The following is an 18177-nucleotide window of genomic DNA, read 5'->3' on the forward strand; positions in this document are numbered from 1 at the left end:
GAGCGCCGCGCACCGAGCGCCGAGCGCCGCGCACCGAGCGCCGAGCGCCGCGCACCGAGCGCCCGCTGCACGGGCTGAGCGCAGCCGCCCCGGCCATGGAGCTCCGCAGGTCCATCTCGGCCAGCGCCGAGGCCGACAGACCCATGCGGCGCTACGGGGCAGTGGAGGAGACGGAGTGGAAGGCGGAGGCGCTGGGCAGAAGTGAGTGCGGCCGCGGTGCGGGTCCGGCCGGCCGGGGAGCCCCGGCTGCCGCGGGGACGGGCGGTCCCGGGTGCTGTCGGCGGGGCGAGGCCACCTGGGGCTTCTCGGGGAAGAGGGTTTGTGTGACCATTTTGCCCTCTGAGGGGTTGGAGGGCTGTGCCGGTGCGGCTCCGGGCGCTCCAGCCCCTCCGGTGCTCCAGCCTTTCCCTGCGRCACGGGCGGCTCGCCCCGCTGAGCGAAGCGATGAGCTGGGGACCGAGGAGGAATCGCTGGGATGTTTGCTGTCCCCCGTTGTTTACTAGGTGGGATTTGATATAGGGGTTTTCATTAATATTGTAAGTCGTTAATGTGCTTATCATTTGGACACCACAGATGACAGCCACTTTATTCCCTCGTTATCTCATGCAGAGGATACAGCAGTACAGCACTTAATTCACACCTACAGTGGCTGATGATGAGCTCAACAAATGTTCTGTGCTGGGAGAGTGTTCTTGAAATCATAATTCTCCAGAAAGCAGCAGCTGACATAACCTGTCCAAAGTGCCGACGGAAAGAGTAGTTAGAAAGATACATCACTGCCAATTCATGTTATCCGTGGGACCTTGTTGTCTCTAAGATACCAGCTATTATTCTTCTATTGGCAGAACTATCTTACAACCCCTGCAAACCCCTCATAATTTTCCAGGTAACCACTGAGGCAAGAGACCTTGAAAAGCTAGTCACAAAAACTGTACTAGACAGTATCAAGAAAAATATTTTCTGAGTCTCATCAAGTGTTTGATTTGGCCACAGGAGAAAAAGCTTTATGTTTTATCTGTTGTGTCACCTTCAACTTGGCTGGTACTGAGGTTGCTGGTATCCTTGGTCCATTTTTTGATCATGAAGGCTCACCTGGGTGCTTTTTAACGTGGCACGGCTTTGCAGCACCTTGGTAGCAGACTTTAGCCAGTGCKTCTGCTGTGTTTACACAAGCAGAATGATGCTTCACCTCCAGCTTCAGTTTTCCATGCCTATGTTATTGTCTACCATATGCTGATGACAGAGTGTAACTCTCCCACTGATGCTTCAGTTGCAGTGTTGGTTTTGTTGCAGTGCCTGGCATAGATTCAGGCTGAGAAACTCCACACTTTCTAAAATGGAATCGARCACTGAAATCGCTGTTGACTGAGTTGGTTGAGTCAGACACATGCAACAGTTTTGCAGGTTCTCTGGCACGATCCAAACGTGATTTTCTTGTTCTTGTAACTGTGTCTGGTTTTGTTCCAACACTTGGGAGCTGAGTGCAGGGCAGCACTGGGAATAACAAGAATAAAAACTGTTATCCTGAGGTGCCAGGAAAGGTTATGTCTTGCAAGCTTTGGACAAAAGATGGGCTGTTTGGTAGAGGGCTATGGGCAGGCTGAGAGGGAGGTCGGATCTGCTCACAAATGTGTGCTCAGCGTTGAGCTGCAACCCAAATCACAGCTTGACCCGGTACCAGAGTGGRATTTTGGCAGGACCAGGACCCAGGGTCCAGTGTGCACCCTGGCTCTGCTCTGAGCTGCCCTTCTACACAATAGAGTCTGTTTAATGAGAATATTTCTCTGTCTATAACAATTTAGATTAGAATAGGAATTAATCCAGAGGCCACGATCTGTTCTTTGAAAAGCAGGAAATGATGATATTATATATTTGAATAATTGATTTCTTTTGTTTGCTCATGGGCTTCAGCTTTCTTTAAATACTGTGGAAAATGTTATTTATAGTAGCTGGTTTAGACAATTCCTGCCTATCTTTCCTATTTAAATACTAATGCTGACTTCTGGTCACACTTTTTCATTGATTAAATATAAATAGATCTTATTGTTTACGGTAATGTKTCCTTCCAGTCATCTTAAATTGCATGGCGTGATGACAGCAGTCTCCAGACAGTCTGTGAAGGAGCTGAAAACCCGTTATCCCCTTTTTTACTACTGCTAACTGTTAACCTTTGGTATTTGCATATTGTTTTAAAAATTAAATGCTCTGTAGGAGTATTAACAAAAGCAGAAGTCTATTATGGCATATGAATGTGCCCCTTTTACCCTGGTGAGTTGTTGTGTTAAACCTGGATCTCYGTGGAGGCAGAACTTGTGTGCCTGTGCAACATTGCACACAGAGTGCTGTTCCCTGGTCAGTGCCTGGCAGTGTGAGTGCRCTCCTGTCACAGGAGAATGTTCATCCTGATTATTGCAGAGAGAACGGCACAAAGCCCGGTGTTTTCTGTTCAATTTGCCAAGCGGGAAGGGAGCTCTGCGCTGAGTTCCCTGTCCGTGGTGCTGACAGCTGGGTGGATTTGGTTACGAAGGAAGATGAGTTCCTTCACAGCGATGGAATGTACCTCATGCACATTTCCACTCTACACCGGCCCCTTTCAGCCAGGAAATCAGTGCAGTGCAGCGGCTCACTGACCTGTGACCTGGCGGTGCCAGAATCCCCAGTGCCTGTGCAAGGAAAATATGAAACCAATGGTTTAAAGGTGTCTCTTTAACAWGTCCCTGGAGCCTTTCTCTTTGCATTCAGGAGGGAATTTCCAGGGGCCAGAGAACACTAAAATGATGGTTTACCATGTACAGGGCAACCCATCGATTTTCTAGTGCATGCATGTAGAAGACAAGCTTATAAATGCTCAGCCTTGTGTTGTAATAAGGTGGTCACAGCCTTCCCAGTAAATGATTTTTACCACACAGTCATGAGGAGGCTGCTCTGAAGCAGAGCACTCGAGCACTTTGGTCAGCCCTCATTACTGAGAGCACAGCTTCATTTAGAATCATCTGTCTTGCCTCTGGCAGGGACTCGTAATGCCCTGATTAAATAACTGCACGCACACCAGGCAAAGAGCCACAGAGAAACAAAGCAGTTTTACACCGTCCTTTTGGACACTGCACTTCTCAGGTTCATTTCTGCTGAGCTTTTCTGTCCTCTATCAGTTTGAATGAGGTCGTGGAGCKAAATGCAAAATTCACCATGAATCCTCCAGCTTGAGTCAGTGTAAGCAAGCAGAAATGCCAGAAAACTGCAAAGGTTTTGTTTTGGTGCAATTTAGCCCACCATGAAACTTGTTTAGTGTTTTCATCTGAAAGGTAACTCAGCATTGGAGGTATACTGCCACACTCCTGTATTGCAGAGATCCACCTTTTGACTGYTCTGGAAATATGAATTGGAGAATAGGGGAAAGGGGCCCTGCTRCTGGAAATCCCCATCAGGAAAATCTGGAAATTCCCACCAGGAGACTCAGTAGTAGCACAAAACCTTCCCAGGCAGCTTTAGTTGTCTCCCTTAGTGCTGTGAGTGTTGTGTCACAGGTTCTGTCCAGCAAGGAACTGTGAGAACGTTCCAGAACAGCRCCAGTGGGGTGAATCTGGTTCTGAGGTCACTCTGATTTGTTCCACCAGCAGAAGGATGGTGCAGGTCCCAGGTTCACTGAGATCCCGAGCTGACACTTGTGAAAACCTATTTCACCATATTCAGTTGGTTTATCTTCAAAATCTTTCTAAGCTTGTTAGCTGGAAAGATTCTTGTTTGTATTTGCAYGCTTTGCTGCTGAGCACTGAAAATATTTTAATATCTTTATTAAAATCTTTGATATTTTKTTTCTATCATCTGATAGTTAAATATCCAAACACATACTTTTGGGCCTTCTTTCATAATACCCCACATATTGCACAGACATCCACAAACCCGCTTTGTATAAAATCTTCCTGTTTCTCCAACACCTCCACAATCAGTCAGGGATGCAGGACGACCCTGCCTGTTGTATTCTCATAACACTGTTCCCCAGTCTCATCATGTTTCCACTGTGATTTAAAAAAGAAAAATTAAAATAAAGTTTCACAGGCACAAAAAGAATTAATATAACACAACCACCGCTGCTGTTCCTTGACAGTCATGCCCTTGTGATGCTGTAAATTCCCCATAATTGCTAATTGTATCTATTACAGGCAATAAAAGAGAGAAAATAAATTAGGCTTATTCAGGCCATCTATTAAATAGGTGGGAAAGAGGCTAACTGAAGGATATACACAGTTATACTTTTTATAGAAACAGCAAGACTGCTGGCTTTGTGAAAGGCTGAACATGGACTTCAAACTKAGAATGTAATTAATATTCTTTCCATGTCTCTGTTAAAAAAAAATCCCAAACCCRCACCTTTTTGAGAAACACAAAATTTTTGAGACAGAGTGACCAAAAAATTCATAATGACAATAAAACATTAATAGTGAACCCTGAACCTTTTTAGAAAACATTGGACAAAACATTGTCATCAACAAAGACAACTGATCCAAAGGATGCTGCCAGGTCTAGATTTTTTCCTTGTTCATAATTTTTAAAGTTAACATATTTATATTGTACTAAAAGAGGAAAAGCAGCCGTGTCTGATCTGTGGAACCAAGACAAAACTCCCACACAGAAAATCAGAAAGGGTTTCTAGAAAGGATTGAGGCTGTTKCCTATAGAACAGTTGTAAAGCTCACCTGCTTTGATGGCAGTCAGATGATTCTAAAATTCTCCTACGCAGCTTGGAGTTTTTATAAGTCAGTGGTGATCTTGGSTAGCAGTCTGTACCTAAAATGTACCATTTAACAATCTCCACCAGGTCAGTGCTGCATCCCCTGTAGCTCATGAAGGAAGGCTGTAACCTGGTTTTTGATTTACTTGACAAAGAGCCCAGAGAATGATTGACAGAGTGAGACTAATCCAGTTTCTACTATTATACACCTTGTCTCATTTTTCTAATTCCCCCTCCCACAGATGGTTGCTCCAGGCAGCTACTGAGACAGAGAAAGAAGGAAAAGGGAGAACTGGAAATATTTTAGTGCYTCAGAGTGCATTCCTACTAAAATATTGGTCAACAGTGGGGGGAACTGTGATTCTTAAGTACAATTTATACTGTGATACTTTATGTAGGTTTCTCAAGGCCACAGAACAGAAATAAARTCAATTAATGAGCCACCCTTGCTGCCATAGACTCCCTACCATTTTTCATTAGTTTTGTCGTTCCTTCACTTTTTTGTCTAGCTATGTGTGTCCAGGGTTTCTCAACAAAATATTGCAGCTTGTTTACTCCCCAACTTGTCCCAAGGTTCTGGATATATAAATGTCTCTTTACAATTCTTTGTATCCTATGAAGTGCAACCCCTCCTACAGAACACAGACGAATGAAGAAAACAGCAATCAAATCCATCCCAATGTAATCAAAGCCAAAGGGGATGAGAGGAACAAGGAAAATCTAAGGGAGCTGGGGCTGTTGAGCCTGGAGAGGAGATGAGTGAGCAGAGACCTCGGCAATGTGTGTCAGTGTGAGCAGGGAGGGCTCAGAGCAGGGACGGCCTCTGCTCCCCGGGGCCCAGCAATGGCACAGGAGCAATGGGCTCGAACTGATGCCCAGGAAGCTCCACCTGAACACGAGGAAGAACTTCATTGTGAGTGACTGAGCACTGGAACAGATTGTCCAGAGAGGCTGTGCCTCACTGGAGATATTCCAGAACCGTCTGGACACAATCCTGTGCCGTGTGCTCTGGGATAACCCTGCCTGAGCAGGGAAGTGGGACCGGATGAGCCACTGTGGTCCCTTCCATCCTGACCCACTCTGGTTCTGTGCATTCCTGGATAGGGCTGCTTTACAAAACACCTTGGTTAATACAGATCAGGATCTCACTGCTGCACATCCACCCCCAAATCTCATCCACCCCTCACCTGAGACACTCATAAATCTGAGGGTTAATGACTTCCAAAAACTGCCCAACTGTGTGTGCCAAGCAGGAAATGAACACTTAACGTGTAATGCAGTGTTTACAGTCACACCAGTGCCAACAATGATTGCTGGAATAGTTATAGATAATCCTAAAGTGTCATTTTTGGGACTGCTGCTCATGAATTTTCTCATTTCCTTTAAACATATTTTACAGAAAAAAGCCATTAAGTTTGGAAAGTAGGACACTTTGAACTACACAAATCATCCTTGCTGTTGGTAGCCTGTGGGATTATGGACTCRGTCTGTGTAATTTTTTTTGCTCTGTTTGATAACTGATGTCTTAGTTGCTTGGAATGTTTTCATCAGAGAAACCACTTGTGATAACGTGTGTACATCTGCCTCAAGGGTGCATTATCAAACAGGAATCAAAACTCACATTCAGGGCTGGGCACGCACTGCAAAGTGCTGTGGATCATGTGGGAAGTTTCTAAAGTTTTCTTGTAGTTACTGAGCACAAGAAAGTTTGGAGCTCAGCACTCTTTAATCCTTATTCCCAGAGGGCTTTTCTTCTGTAGCCGAATGTGTTCCGTTTTCGTAGAAGTCTTACTTAGTAAAATAGACCCAGAGACAATAAATAATGCTAATTTATTTCCATGAAGCGTGTTCTGCTGTCTGCCTACTTAAAAGGCACGGTATAAATACATTCAAAACTCAGAGATGAAAAATGTGTGCTTGGAGGGCAAACTATGGGAAATGAGGAGGAGCRTGCTTGGGTAATTATGTTAGTTGCCCTTCAGGATCAGCGATGAAACATGAATTATCARCATTTTGTCAGCTCATAAAGGGCAAAATATCTGAGAAAATAATTTGAAGAGAGTTTGTCAGTGAAYGAGGATGAATGATTTCCAGTGACTCAAGCTGCTCATTGCAAAAGCCTGAAGATTGCAAACACTACCAAAATGCAAGGGGTGGTTTGTAATTGTAAGAATATCAGCAGTGTTTAAGGATCTTTTTATTGCCCTGAATCCTTTTACACCCAAACCTTCACCAGTCAGGGCTTTTAATAGTTTTTTTACAGACTCATTTGGGTTTTTTCATATACTGGTAAAATTTGAACAAAATATTCTAATTACTCACTAGGAAATGATTTAATGGTTTTGTTCATATTTTGTAGAAAACAACTCCAAACCCAGAAAAGGAATCAACAGTCAGTTCTACCACTAATGTCCTTTCAGTCCAGGAGGCCAAAATAAGTTTTAGAATAATGGTGTTGAAGCCAAAAGAGSAAGACAATGACCTGACCTTCCTGGGACAAGATGGAAGAGCCTGATTGCCACTTTCTTGGTTGTAAATACAAAATACAGTCCTGACTGGCATCAATGGAAATCTCCTCAATGATTTCAGTAAAAGCAAAACTGGACCAGACTCTGTGCCTTCACCTCCTGTTCACCTTGATTGTCTTTAGGCAGTTTTCGGGAGGGAATTTGGGAGCTGTGCCACTCCCACAAGGATTCCCCTGGGAATCTGTCAGGCTGCCCCATGAGTTTGGTGTCCCTGCCCTCACTYGTCACAGGCCTGCCCTATGGCACATAGGGATGAGCATTTTCTCCCTGGAGAGCCATTTGCACTGGCAGGGTGGTGGCCCTTCAGTGTCCCTGTGCCAACAGTGAATCATGAGGGTCACTGAGCCCCTAGGGTGAGCAGCTGCTCCTCAAATCACCCTGTTTCAAACTCACAGGAATTCAGTTATGCATCTGTGTGCCCACCTTCCTCACYCAATCTGGTTTCTCTCCTCTCACCCCGTGCCATGGGTTCCCATCAGCTCTCTCTGGGCACTGTGCCTGGCAGGGATTGGAGTTACTGACTTTGGCAGATTTGGGGCACACATTCTCCTTCAGGCTGGTGCTTGTCTGTGGCACACACAGAGTATGTGGGATGTGCGAGTGAAGGGCAAGCCACGGTGCTCTGACAGCCAGGAAAATCAAGATCCATTTGTCTCTGCCATGGCAAGGGGTGAAATTCCAAAATTCGATTTCCTCGATTCCGAAATTCCTTTCCTTCTCGTATGCAAAGGGAAGGTGACAGCCAGCTATCGATTTGTCTCAGATATAGATAAGACTCTGCTTGAATTGCCTTCATTTCTTCACCTCTGAGACCTCAGTCAGCTCAGCCTCACGGCTGCCCAGTGGCAGTATGAGGAAGAAAACATTGGTGTGTTTAAAGAGAAGTGACTCAGAAGTCAGTATGCAAAAGCAATTTACTGGGTGAAAGCAGAGCTTGCTGGAGAATGACTCCACATCCACAGATGAAAGGCAAGYACAAAACACATTTTTTTACCAGCTGTCATCATTTGTGTTGAAGTGTTCTGTGCTGTTTCACCTCCGAATTCACTGAGATTGAACCAGCTGGTTTTGTCTCTGCTGGCTSTGGCAATTTGGTCTTTAAGGAAGGACAGAGCTTTTTCCTGTGGCTCCCTGCAGATGTTGTGTGTCTCATACACCAAAGAACAAGATCCCGGTGTGATCTCTGCTGCCTGACCTCCCACTCTGCTCTCACACTGTGCACACTGCATGCCCATGGCTTTAAGAATAGCAACATTCATCCCCCTGGGAAATTACTTGTCCTCTCAAATGAGAAACACCTTTTTTTCTTGGCTTCTGAGGAACATTTTCATTTACTGACTTGCTGGAGTGGGAWTCTGTTATGTGAAGCAGTTTCTTCACTGTCTGAAGCAGTTCTCTGTACCAGTATCACTTTTGGTCTTTACTGGATTGGACCCACATGTCTATGATAATTTCCCAGTGGTTTTAAGGTTACYTAAAATTATCTACCAGCTGCTGGTGAGATGCTTAGATCACTGTTAGAAAATYGTGTTATTAGAGAATCACAGAGTGGGGAAGAAGAGAGAAACAAGCTTTCTGATGTGCAGTCAGATAATTTCAAAGCAGAAAGTCCTGAAGATGAGAAATCTSGAAATGTCAGTGCCCGTTTTAGTGTTATTTCACTTGCAACATACGCTGCTCTTTATCAGCTGATGCTYATAGGAGAAACCATAAAACCATATATTCATTCCTAAAGAGATTTTGCRAGATTCTCTGAGAGTGAATATTTTGTTGACTTTGTGTTTTGTAATTAAAAAAAAAAATAATTAAAATAGAAAAAGTAATTTAAAAATACCAGACTAAATAACTTTTAAATCCCTGAACATTAGCTGTAGCTGGCACTGTTACAGCATTTGAAACATAAATGCTGAAGCTTTTTGTTAGTATTACAGGATCAGAATTTGACTCTGGTGAGGAATAAAATGGAAATCCACAGGCTGTTTCCCTTGACCACTGAGCAAAATGACACAAGTAAATGAACAAGTAATGTGTGCTCCTTAATACTTGTTTTTAAACCTCCATGGCATGAAATGAAGTGATGAGGGATGAATTGCTCTCCTTGGAGCGTGGTTTCAGCTGGCTCTGGCTGCAGATGGGAATGTGCGATGATTTCAGTGGGAGCTGCTCAGGGGAAGGTGCCCACCCCAGCCAGGAGCTGTTCCAGTTTCTATTCCCAGCTCTGGCAGCTCTCAGCCTCCTGCAGGGCTGGGCACAGAACCCCCTTCCAGAGCCTTCCTGGCAGCTTTCCTGAGCCAGACTAAAATAGCTCCTTGCACATGAAGGTCTAACCCAGTGCCACGGAATAAAGCTGACAATGAGGGCTTTTGGGTCAGACCATCAAAGGCAATTTTCCCTCATTTTTTGTGTCCTGCTTTGGATTAATTTTTTTCACAGAAGCTGTCAGATCCCATCCATGGTGCAACTTCCCCATCAGGCTGCACACAGCTGTGTGTTCTSCCTGTTCTCTGAAGGACAAACTGCTTTAAAGAGCACAAGGTTGCATTTTCAATTCATGATGGGAAAAGGTGAAGGGAGTATGGAAATAAAATAGCAACTACTCCATCAGCATCGTGGTTGATTTAAATGTCAGGCAAGTTTTCATCTCGCACRGGTTTATTTTGAAAAATAAAATATTATTTTAAGCACTTTGATTCATTCCTCTGTCCTGCACACTCCCCACCCTGCGTGGAAGCATTAACGAGCAGATACCAAAAGCTGGGAACTTTGAGACTTGTAACTCCTGACTCTTTTGCRTTCTCTTTAAATAATCAGAGATCTACAAGGAAAGCCTGTTCTCACTTATCAGACCTCTAGGAAGAGGTAGCTGATGCAGTTTGATTTCTGGGTGTTATTTTCTCTGCCTCTGAGGCACTGGAGATCACTGGAGTGAGGAGAGAAGGACGATGCTGGTGGTGTGAGGAGCACTGAGGTACCTGGAGGCAGCCAGTGACCACTGTGGTCATTTTGGTGTTGATAAAGTAAAAAAAAAAAAGTATTCAAGAGGGTATAACAATGTCACTAGACAATAATTGGGGGAGAAGGGGAATATCAAGGCCTGTTTCAATGTTTAACTACATGTTATGAAATGATTTCCATGTTGTACCTGATCAGGATGGGTGCCAGCTCTTGCACTGGCTCCAGAACATTTCYCACTGCATTCAGCCTTTGATACCCAGCACGGTGTCCTGGGATGAATGACTGAGCTTAATTCATCCCTCCCCTCCATTCCTGCTGTCCTTGCTGCCTCCTCTCGTGTTCATTCAAAGCAAACAAATGCAGCAGTGACTCAAAGCTCAGCTCTCCTGCTCTGGGGTTGGTGTGTGCAGAGCTGCAGAGATCTGAGGGCTGGACACACCACACAAAATGCACAAAAAGCACTCAGCTTGTGGGTCCAAGTTGTGTCTGTTCAGCTGAGATATCCTGCAAGGGAGCTGAAATTTCAGGATAATTCCCTGTCAAAAACAAAAAGCTCTTCCAACGTCAGTCGTAGCCAGAGAAAGTATTTTTTCAAGCATCTTCCTGTTTTTATTTTGTTGCAGTAATTTCAGAGTACCTGATGCGTTTTGTTTTCATCAGTAGTTGTGGAGAAATCTTACTGAGTTTACCTTTTATGTAGAAKACTCTGGATATAAAATATCTTTGTAAAAACATTCTTGTAGTGGAGAAAATCAYAGCACTTAATTTTATTGTTTTAAAATGGTGTGGTTAGCCACAACAGAGTAAATGTGATGTAACCATTTTCATTCTGGAAAGTGTTGCAAGCACAAAAAAACTGTCTCCTTCTGTGAGTCCTCCACATTTATAGGTATTTACACCAAAGAAAATACTGTCCTTGTAGCACGTTTGCAATCACTCTGTACAAGGCAGAAGGGACATTTCTTAGGAATCAATAATCTSTGTTTGTAACGAGGTCATTCACTGCCCTTTGCAGGAGTAACACGTACAAACAGCAGGAAATAGGATCCCATCTCACGGAATATCTTTTTAATAATTTTCCCATGTTTCCTTATTCTGCCGTGATAGAAAGGCAAAATATTAAATCTAGAAACCATTTTATATCCAGTGGGACAAATGATCAGGATTGACATCAGTTTCTAGGAGCTGYGGAACATCCTCTCCTGATGACATTTGGGAGTTTTTTGGGTGCTGTCCAAGAGGACTGGAGAGCAATGACATTTTTGTGGGCAAACCCAGGCCATTATCAGATGCTGGCTMGGATAAATGGGTGTTTTCTGGAGAGTCAAATAAAGAAACAAGCAGCATGGGAGAGGGTTGTTTTGAGATGTGTCTCTCTCTAAATGAATCAATATTGCAAACAGGCTGAAAAACGTGCAAACTGATGCAAATAAAACAGCGTGAACTGTTTATAGCAGTGCTTGAGCACTGTTTTATACCCCATCTGCACCCAACACAAATTAGGTCAAAGATAATCAATCCAGATAAARGTTTGTAAAAATGAGATTTATCACTGAAAGCTTACTTAATTCATGAGGTCGTTAACTTTGCATAATGACTTCTGAGGTAATAATTAAACTSAGCTTATGTTTGACTTTTTACGAACAAATTCCCATTAAACATGAGAATTTGTACACAGAGCTTAAAATTGCAAGCAAAAGGTAAATTCCTTATTTAATCCTGTGGAATTTACTGTATGAACAGGGGGTCTGAGATAGGTTATAGTGAGTGTTTTGTCTATTCAGCCATCTGATAACACTTCCTCAATAGAGTCAATATTATTTTCTTTGCTGGTTGCAAGTTTTCATATAGCAACAAGGGAGATAAACACCTAATGAAATRAGAAAATCTCATTGTAAAGCCAGAGAATTGAACAGGAAGGATTACCTGAGGGGGAAAGAGGAAGGAAAAAGGAAACAATTATCTTAATTAATTTTGAAAAAACAACAGGTTTCATGCTGGTGGCATCCCAGTATTTTGCTGAATGACAATTTGTTTCTAGCTCTTTTTAGGCTTATGTTTGTTTCATAAAAGGGAATATCACCTTAAAAAAGACAGGATTCTGATATATTGGATTTTTGGTGGCTATGTCAAAAATCTTGATCTCATACTTTGTAATGTGGAGGTGCATTGAGATGGAATTCTTGGCTCAGATGAAACAATTTTTTTTTCTAACATCTGCCTCATAGGAAAGGTGATTTTTTCATGTAGGAAACCTCCAACTTTGCACCAAATATTTGTATCACACTCATTGATTTTTGTAAAACGGAGTGAGTTCATGTATGAAGTTTGAGGTCATTATTACCTTGGTACTGAGGATTTCTCTGGGCAACATTTTAAATTAACACATTTTAAAAAAATCTTTTCTAAGAAGTCTGTGATACGTGGTCTATGAAACAGCATCATGAAAAATCAGCTAATCTCTCACCTGCAGAGATTTATTTATTTGTTTATCCACATGTAGGRGCAGAGAGAAACCACAAGAACATCAGGAAAAGCTGCTGGTTTTAGAGCTGCTGGGATAGGGAGGGCACTCTTCCATCTGGTTAGATCAGCAGGAGAATCCCTGGTGCAATACAGTGGAACATCTCCTAAAAGAGCTGGGGAGGTGCCACTCTGTCATTTCAGTGACAGCAATTCCAGTTGGGTCCCTTCGTTTCAGTCTGACGTGAGATGTGGTCTGGGGGAAATTGCTTTCACGCCTCACCTCRAGTCACCAGCCAAATGTGTGAAAAATCCTGTTGTCAGGACATCTGGCCACAAGCAGTGGTGGTGGTACCCAAATTTGAATTTATTTAGGATTGGAAATAACAGTAGGAAGTCTGGAAAACACTCTCACACAATTCAATTATAGTGCTTTGTGAAGTCTGTCATAATTCTCTGCAGACCTAATTATGTGGACAGCTTTTCTTTAAATCCCACTCAAACCCACTTAATCCTTCTTTATGCACAACAGAAATGGTTGGATGAGATACCACAGGCTGTTTTGCAAATGGGCTGTAGTGGTCTTGAAGAGAGTTTGTGGCTCAGTTCTGGCTCTGGGGATGCTGAAAATTGGGCTCTGAAATAAATGGTGGCACCAGTCTGGTGATGCCCTTCCAGTGTGCTGGAACTGCTCTGAAAACATTCCTGTGTGTGAGCAAATCCTTTTTGCACTCTGTCAGGATTTCTGAGGCACCASTAGACACACTGTGTTTCTCAGTATTTAAGTCTAATGTGTGATGAACTCTGCTGAGATGATCTGAGCTGGCCAGCTTGGCATCTGAAGGCAAGAGCTCYTGTGACCTTATCACAGCCACCATTAGGAAAAAAAAAAAGAAAAAAGAAACCTGCCAAATTTAGAAACTGAATATTTGAAAACTGTCTCAACTCAGAGATGAAGCTGATASTAAAACAGAGGATTTGGTTTCAGCTGAGTGGAGAATTGCATGTGAATCCATGAATAATGTGTCTGGGGTTTCTTAATTCAATAGGACTGGAGCTTAAAAAGGTTTTTATAAAGAGATATTAATTCCAACTCCCTTTGCTGTTTTCATGGTTCTGTTTTCCTCATTTTTATGCATTTGCCCTCTAACCAGCTGAAGAGATGTGTGCAACCTTGTTATCTCTGGCTGAACGGAAATTGGCTGGGGCATGCAAATTGYCCAGACAGAGCCTTGGAATCTACTTCAAAGTAGCAAGGTTGAGCCCTGTAATTGGAGTGTCAGAGCCCTGAGGGTGCTCAAGATCCAACCTGTAAGTGTCATTAGGGTATTTTATCTTAGTGGACATATTTCTGCATACCCTGAATTTATTTACGTCAGGAGCACTTCCTGCAAATTTCTATCACACTAATAAAATCTGTATTTTTGATGATATTATGGCATAATYGAATCAGGCCTGGGGCTTTTATTCATTGTTTATGGGAAGATTTTCACAGGAAGCTCCTATTATCTTTTCAAAGAAACTTTAGTTCAATATTAAGTTCTGGCTTCTTGGTCATTTATTGCTGTCAGTGCTGAAATCCTGTTTTCTGATCTGTAAATATGGTTTTGTATTAGCTCTGRAACTACTGCAAGAGAGGAAAATTCCTCCCTCTCCCCCTAAAATTGATTGTTTGGGGAGCTGTCCCGAGTATTGTGAGTCACAAAGACGTAAAAATAGATAAAGCCAGGAGAGCTCTCAGCAGTGGAAAACACCTCCATGAAAGTCATACTGCTATTGCTACAAACCAGCACCAAATGGAGCACAGATTTACAGCTGGAACAGGTTCTGGTTACAGATAATTAGGCAGCAAATTGTCCCATGCTCTGAGTCAGTTCCTTGCACAGGCAGGCAGCCTGAGAGCAGAGGGAGGAAGAGCAGGGATGAGGCTCACAGTTAATGTGACAGGATGGATCCGTGTGAGTTCCTGCATGGAGAAGGAGTCTGCAGATTTTGTAGGGGCAGTGTCACCAGACCTCAACAGCATAATCCTGCCTTAATGAGTGAAGCCCCAGAAAATGATAAATTAATGTTCTGTGCTTCCTGAGCCCGCCCTGCTGTGCCTGCACACCCACAATCCTGAGCTCACAGGACCTGTGTCCATCACCTCAAGATGATGAGTTCCACAGGCTGGCAGGAGAATGCTGAAATCTGAACAATTCACTGCAAGGTGGAACAAATGGTGTTTAGAACCCATAGAACTATAGATTTAAGATACATTAAGTCTGAATATCACATTAACACCTATACATGACATTAAATTCCTGCAAGAACTCCAGCCTGGTGCTGACTCACAGGATCCTTATTGTCAGGATGAACAATGATTGCCAGATGAGCTGTTTTTTTCAGGATATCATTACAACCAGGATGAAGCTTTCTGTGTACAGAGCAGTTCCTTAAGACCAGAGAGATCTTTTTCCTGGGGGAAGTGTAAGATTAAAGGGTTGCATAATTACCCACTTAGGAAACTGGAACTGTCATAAACTGACAAAAAACAAAGGCAAGAATAATTACTGCTTATAAATTTTACAGGATAACAAACGAGTTTAATTGATGCCTTTTTTAAGAGGCAARATCTTTACAGACCTTATCATTATGGGTTTGTGCTGGTGTATGTATATTTAATAGGGAGCAAGGGCAGAAAATGGTCCCTAAATTAGRAAGCTGGAAACATCATTTAACTCTAAAACTTCAAGTTAGTAAAGTACTGATGACCATCCTTAATTAGCAATCACTTTTACCACTGACTGTCTATTCCTGCTTGGGGAAGTGTAGTTCAGTGASCAAACTCAAAGCAGGATCTCTTTCAGGTTCAGTTTTTAAACCAGCTTTATTCAGTGCAATTCTTGTTCTACAGAAGTACAGCATAAAGGGTGGAAAGCAACTAAAAATCTTATTTTGGGCAGTCAGAGGCACTTTCACCATTGTGTGCAGTCCTTTGAGTGCAACAGCACAGGAAACAAAAGGATTTTCAGAGTYAGGGCAAGGAGTTAACATTCAACACTGGCGTTTGTATTTCAAGAGAAATCTCAGTGAGGCCAAGTGTACAAAAGCCTGAAATGGGAAAGAATAGACTGCTGCCAACAGGCTTTATTGCAAAGGTAAAAAGTAAAAAAATAAAAGGTCAAAGCTTGGAGATAAGAATGAGAACATACAGGATAAGCAACTTAAAAGCATCTTTTTATAACCAGAGGCTCTTAGATATGGAACAGACAGGGCAGTGATTCTGGAAGTGCAGTGGACAATTGCACACAGTGCTTTTCATATTCTCTGCTCACTCAGTTTTAAAATGGGGTCATATGGTAGAGTGTGAGTGAGATACTTTTGAAGTGGAAACTCATATTTTAAGATGTCTAAAACTGGCTGTAAAACTGTGATAATTAAAAAAAAAATATTCATGAGCTGGACAAAATAAATCCCAATATTATAATTGTGCTATTGCAGCCAGACCACAGTGGAGTGATGGACAGAGCCATCTCCAGTCGTGGCAGATGATTTAATAGACCTTGGGAGGAAATGATACGGCAAACAGAATGATCTGTGGTGGTTTGWGAATGGGAAGAGATGGATGAACAGGGAAAAAAATTCATCAGATGTGTCTCTCTAGAGACAGGAAATGCTGCTCTCCTGCCTGAGGAGCTGCAGGATGGAGCACAGCCTTGAGGAACTGCTCCATCCCATCCGTTTATYCCAGAACAGGAGTGACCCTCACACAGCCCAGCCCGGAGCTGAGTGGCCCCTGCTTTGTGCTCCAAATGTGCAAAGATGCTCCTCAATTTTCCACAAATCAGAAAAAAAAATCCCCCATTTCTTCTCCTCCTTCTCCAAATGGCAGTTGAGAAGCTGGGATATGTGATGACCATGACACTGCAGAGCTGCTGGTGTTTAATCAGCTTGCAGCAGGCATCTCTGGATCCTTCCTGCCAAAGAGGGTCCCTGGAGCTGCCAGATTTCACAGCTGCCTCTTGCAAAGCCAAGCTGTGAGGGGACTCAGCCAGCCCAGAGGTTTTCTCTGACACAGGGAGCATCTCAAAAATACAGCTTTGGGATTTCCAGGTGCCCTGCTGTCTGGGAAAAAAATAGTGGAAACTTTGATGGCGGTTTAAGCCAATATCTCAGGGCTCTAAGATTACCCCCTGTGCACCCGGGAGCTGCATTGCAGCTGAAACTTCTGATTATTTGTGAAATTCAACACTTCCAGAAGTGCAAGGCTGCTCTGGATCCTCGTGCACTGAAAGGAAACAAGGGGCTTTGCACAGAGGGATTCCTTTTGCCTTTATAATAAATGTACCACGACAAWCAGGTCACTTCCACACTGCTGCTGCCCCTTTTTTCCCTTTCCCCATTTAAAATTGCACAAGGCTCTCAGAGAATCCAGGAACACAATCCATTGCAGCTGTTTGTATTGTATTTATATGGTAATTCCATCATAAAGCATTGAATAACCACTGTTCCACACCCATGCCAAATTTAATAATTGTTAGGATTCACAGTAATAGAATGCTGCAGCAGGATAGATTAGAAATAAGCAATTAAATGTAGATTTTCCTGCACAGGTTAGTTATTGGCCACTTCATCCTGCACCAGATGGATTAAATCAAACAGGAAAAAAAAAAAAAAATCAACTCTGAGGCAACAATAAAAGGTGTAATAACAGGCCTGGCTGCAAGGCTGGCCATTCGTACCTCCAGGTGACATGCTAGTGACAGACCGCAGGAAAAATCTGATTCTTCTTTCTGATTCTTCACATGAACATATTTATATCTGGAGTATTTTGTACTTTATCTAATTTACTTTTCTGTATTACACAACTATTTCAATTTCCACCAAGCCCCGTGCTGTTTTTAAGTTGCTCTTATCTGATTCTCTCCTCATCCATCTCTGACCTGTGCCTCCTGCTCATTCCTGCTTTGTCTCATCACCTAACAGTGGTCTTGAGAGCCTTGATTTTGATGTGTGCAGCAGCAGGAAGAGTTTACTCACTGCACTCTGCTCTATTAGCACTTGATATACTCCAGTGAAAAAGGATTAGCTCGAGAATTTCACCAAGTTCTTCAAAAAGCCCCAAAAGTGCTGACCCAGATTTGGAACAAAACTTATCCATTAACATTTTTTTTAAACAAGGATTATCTTATTATTGCACAATTTAATGGAGTGGAAATGGGCCTCAAATCGCTCGGTTTAAGTCCAATCCAGAACAATGAGTTACAATAATTTTGGACCGCAGCGGGGTAATTGAGTGGGCTGAGCAGTGGGATTGCTGCTGAGCTGTGCCCACATCAGAGGATTCGTGCAGCTGATCTGTGCCACAGCCTTCAGAGAGCTCTCAGCACTCATGGACTGAGCAAACAGAGTCATTTTGGATGGCTCACCCCTGCCAGAGATGGAAAAAAAGAAGTGGCAGAGAGCTGGGCATTACCCTTCACCTTGTGGAGCTCTTGTCTTGCTGCAGGGCTGAGAGGA

The 18177-nt window shown here is 43.0% G+C and overlaps 1 protein-coding gene across 2 annotated transcripts in view; it reads left to right on the plus strand.

Moving 5' to 3' along the window:
* Positions 1–18177, plus strand: part of BMERB1 (bMERB domain containing 1) — a 55902-nt gene that overhangs the window by 12375 nt on the left and 25350 nt on the right. The window contains exon 1 of one of the 2 annotated variants that reach the window (XM_057367320.1): positions 47–201. The exons of the other annotated variant lie outside the window; for it this stretch is intronic. Coding sequence (XP_057223303.1) covers positions 96–201 — 106 coding nt within the window. The 5' untranslated portion in view covers positions 47–95. Of the gene's footprint in view, positions 1–46; positions 202–18177 lie in introns of those variants that run through there. 2 annotated transcript variants of the gene reach the window in all.

The sequence above is a fragment of the Malurus melanocephalus genome, unplaced genomic scaffold (genome assembly GCF_030028575.1).
Source record: "Malurus melanocephalus ecotype Western Australia unplaced genomic scaffold, MMel_1.1 scaffold_77, whole genome shotgun sequence".
NCBI classification, from domain to species: domain Eukaryota; kingdom Metazoa; phylum Chordata; class Aves; order Passeriformes; family Maluridae; genus Malurus; species Malurus melanocephalus.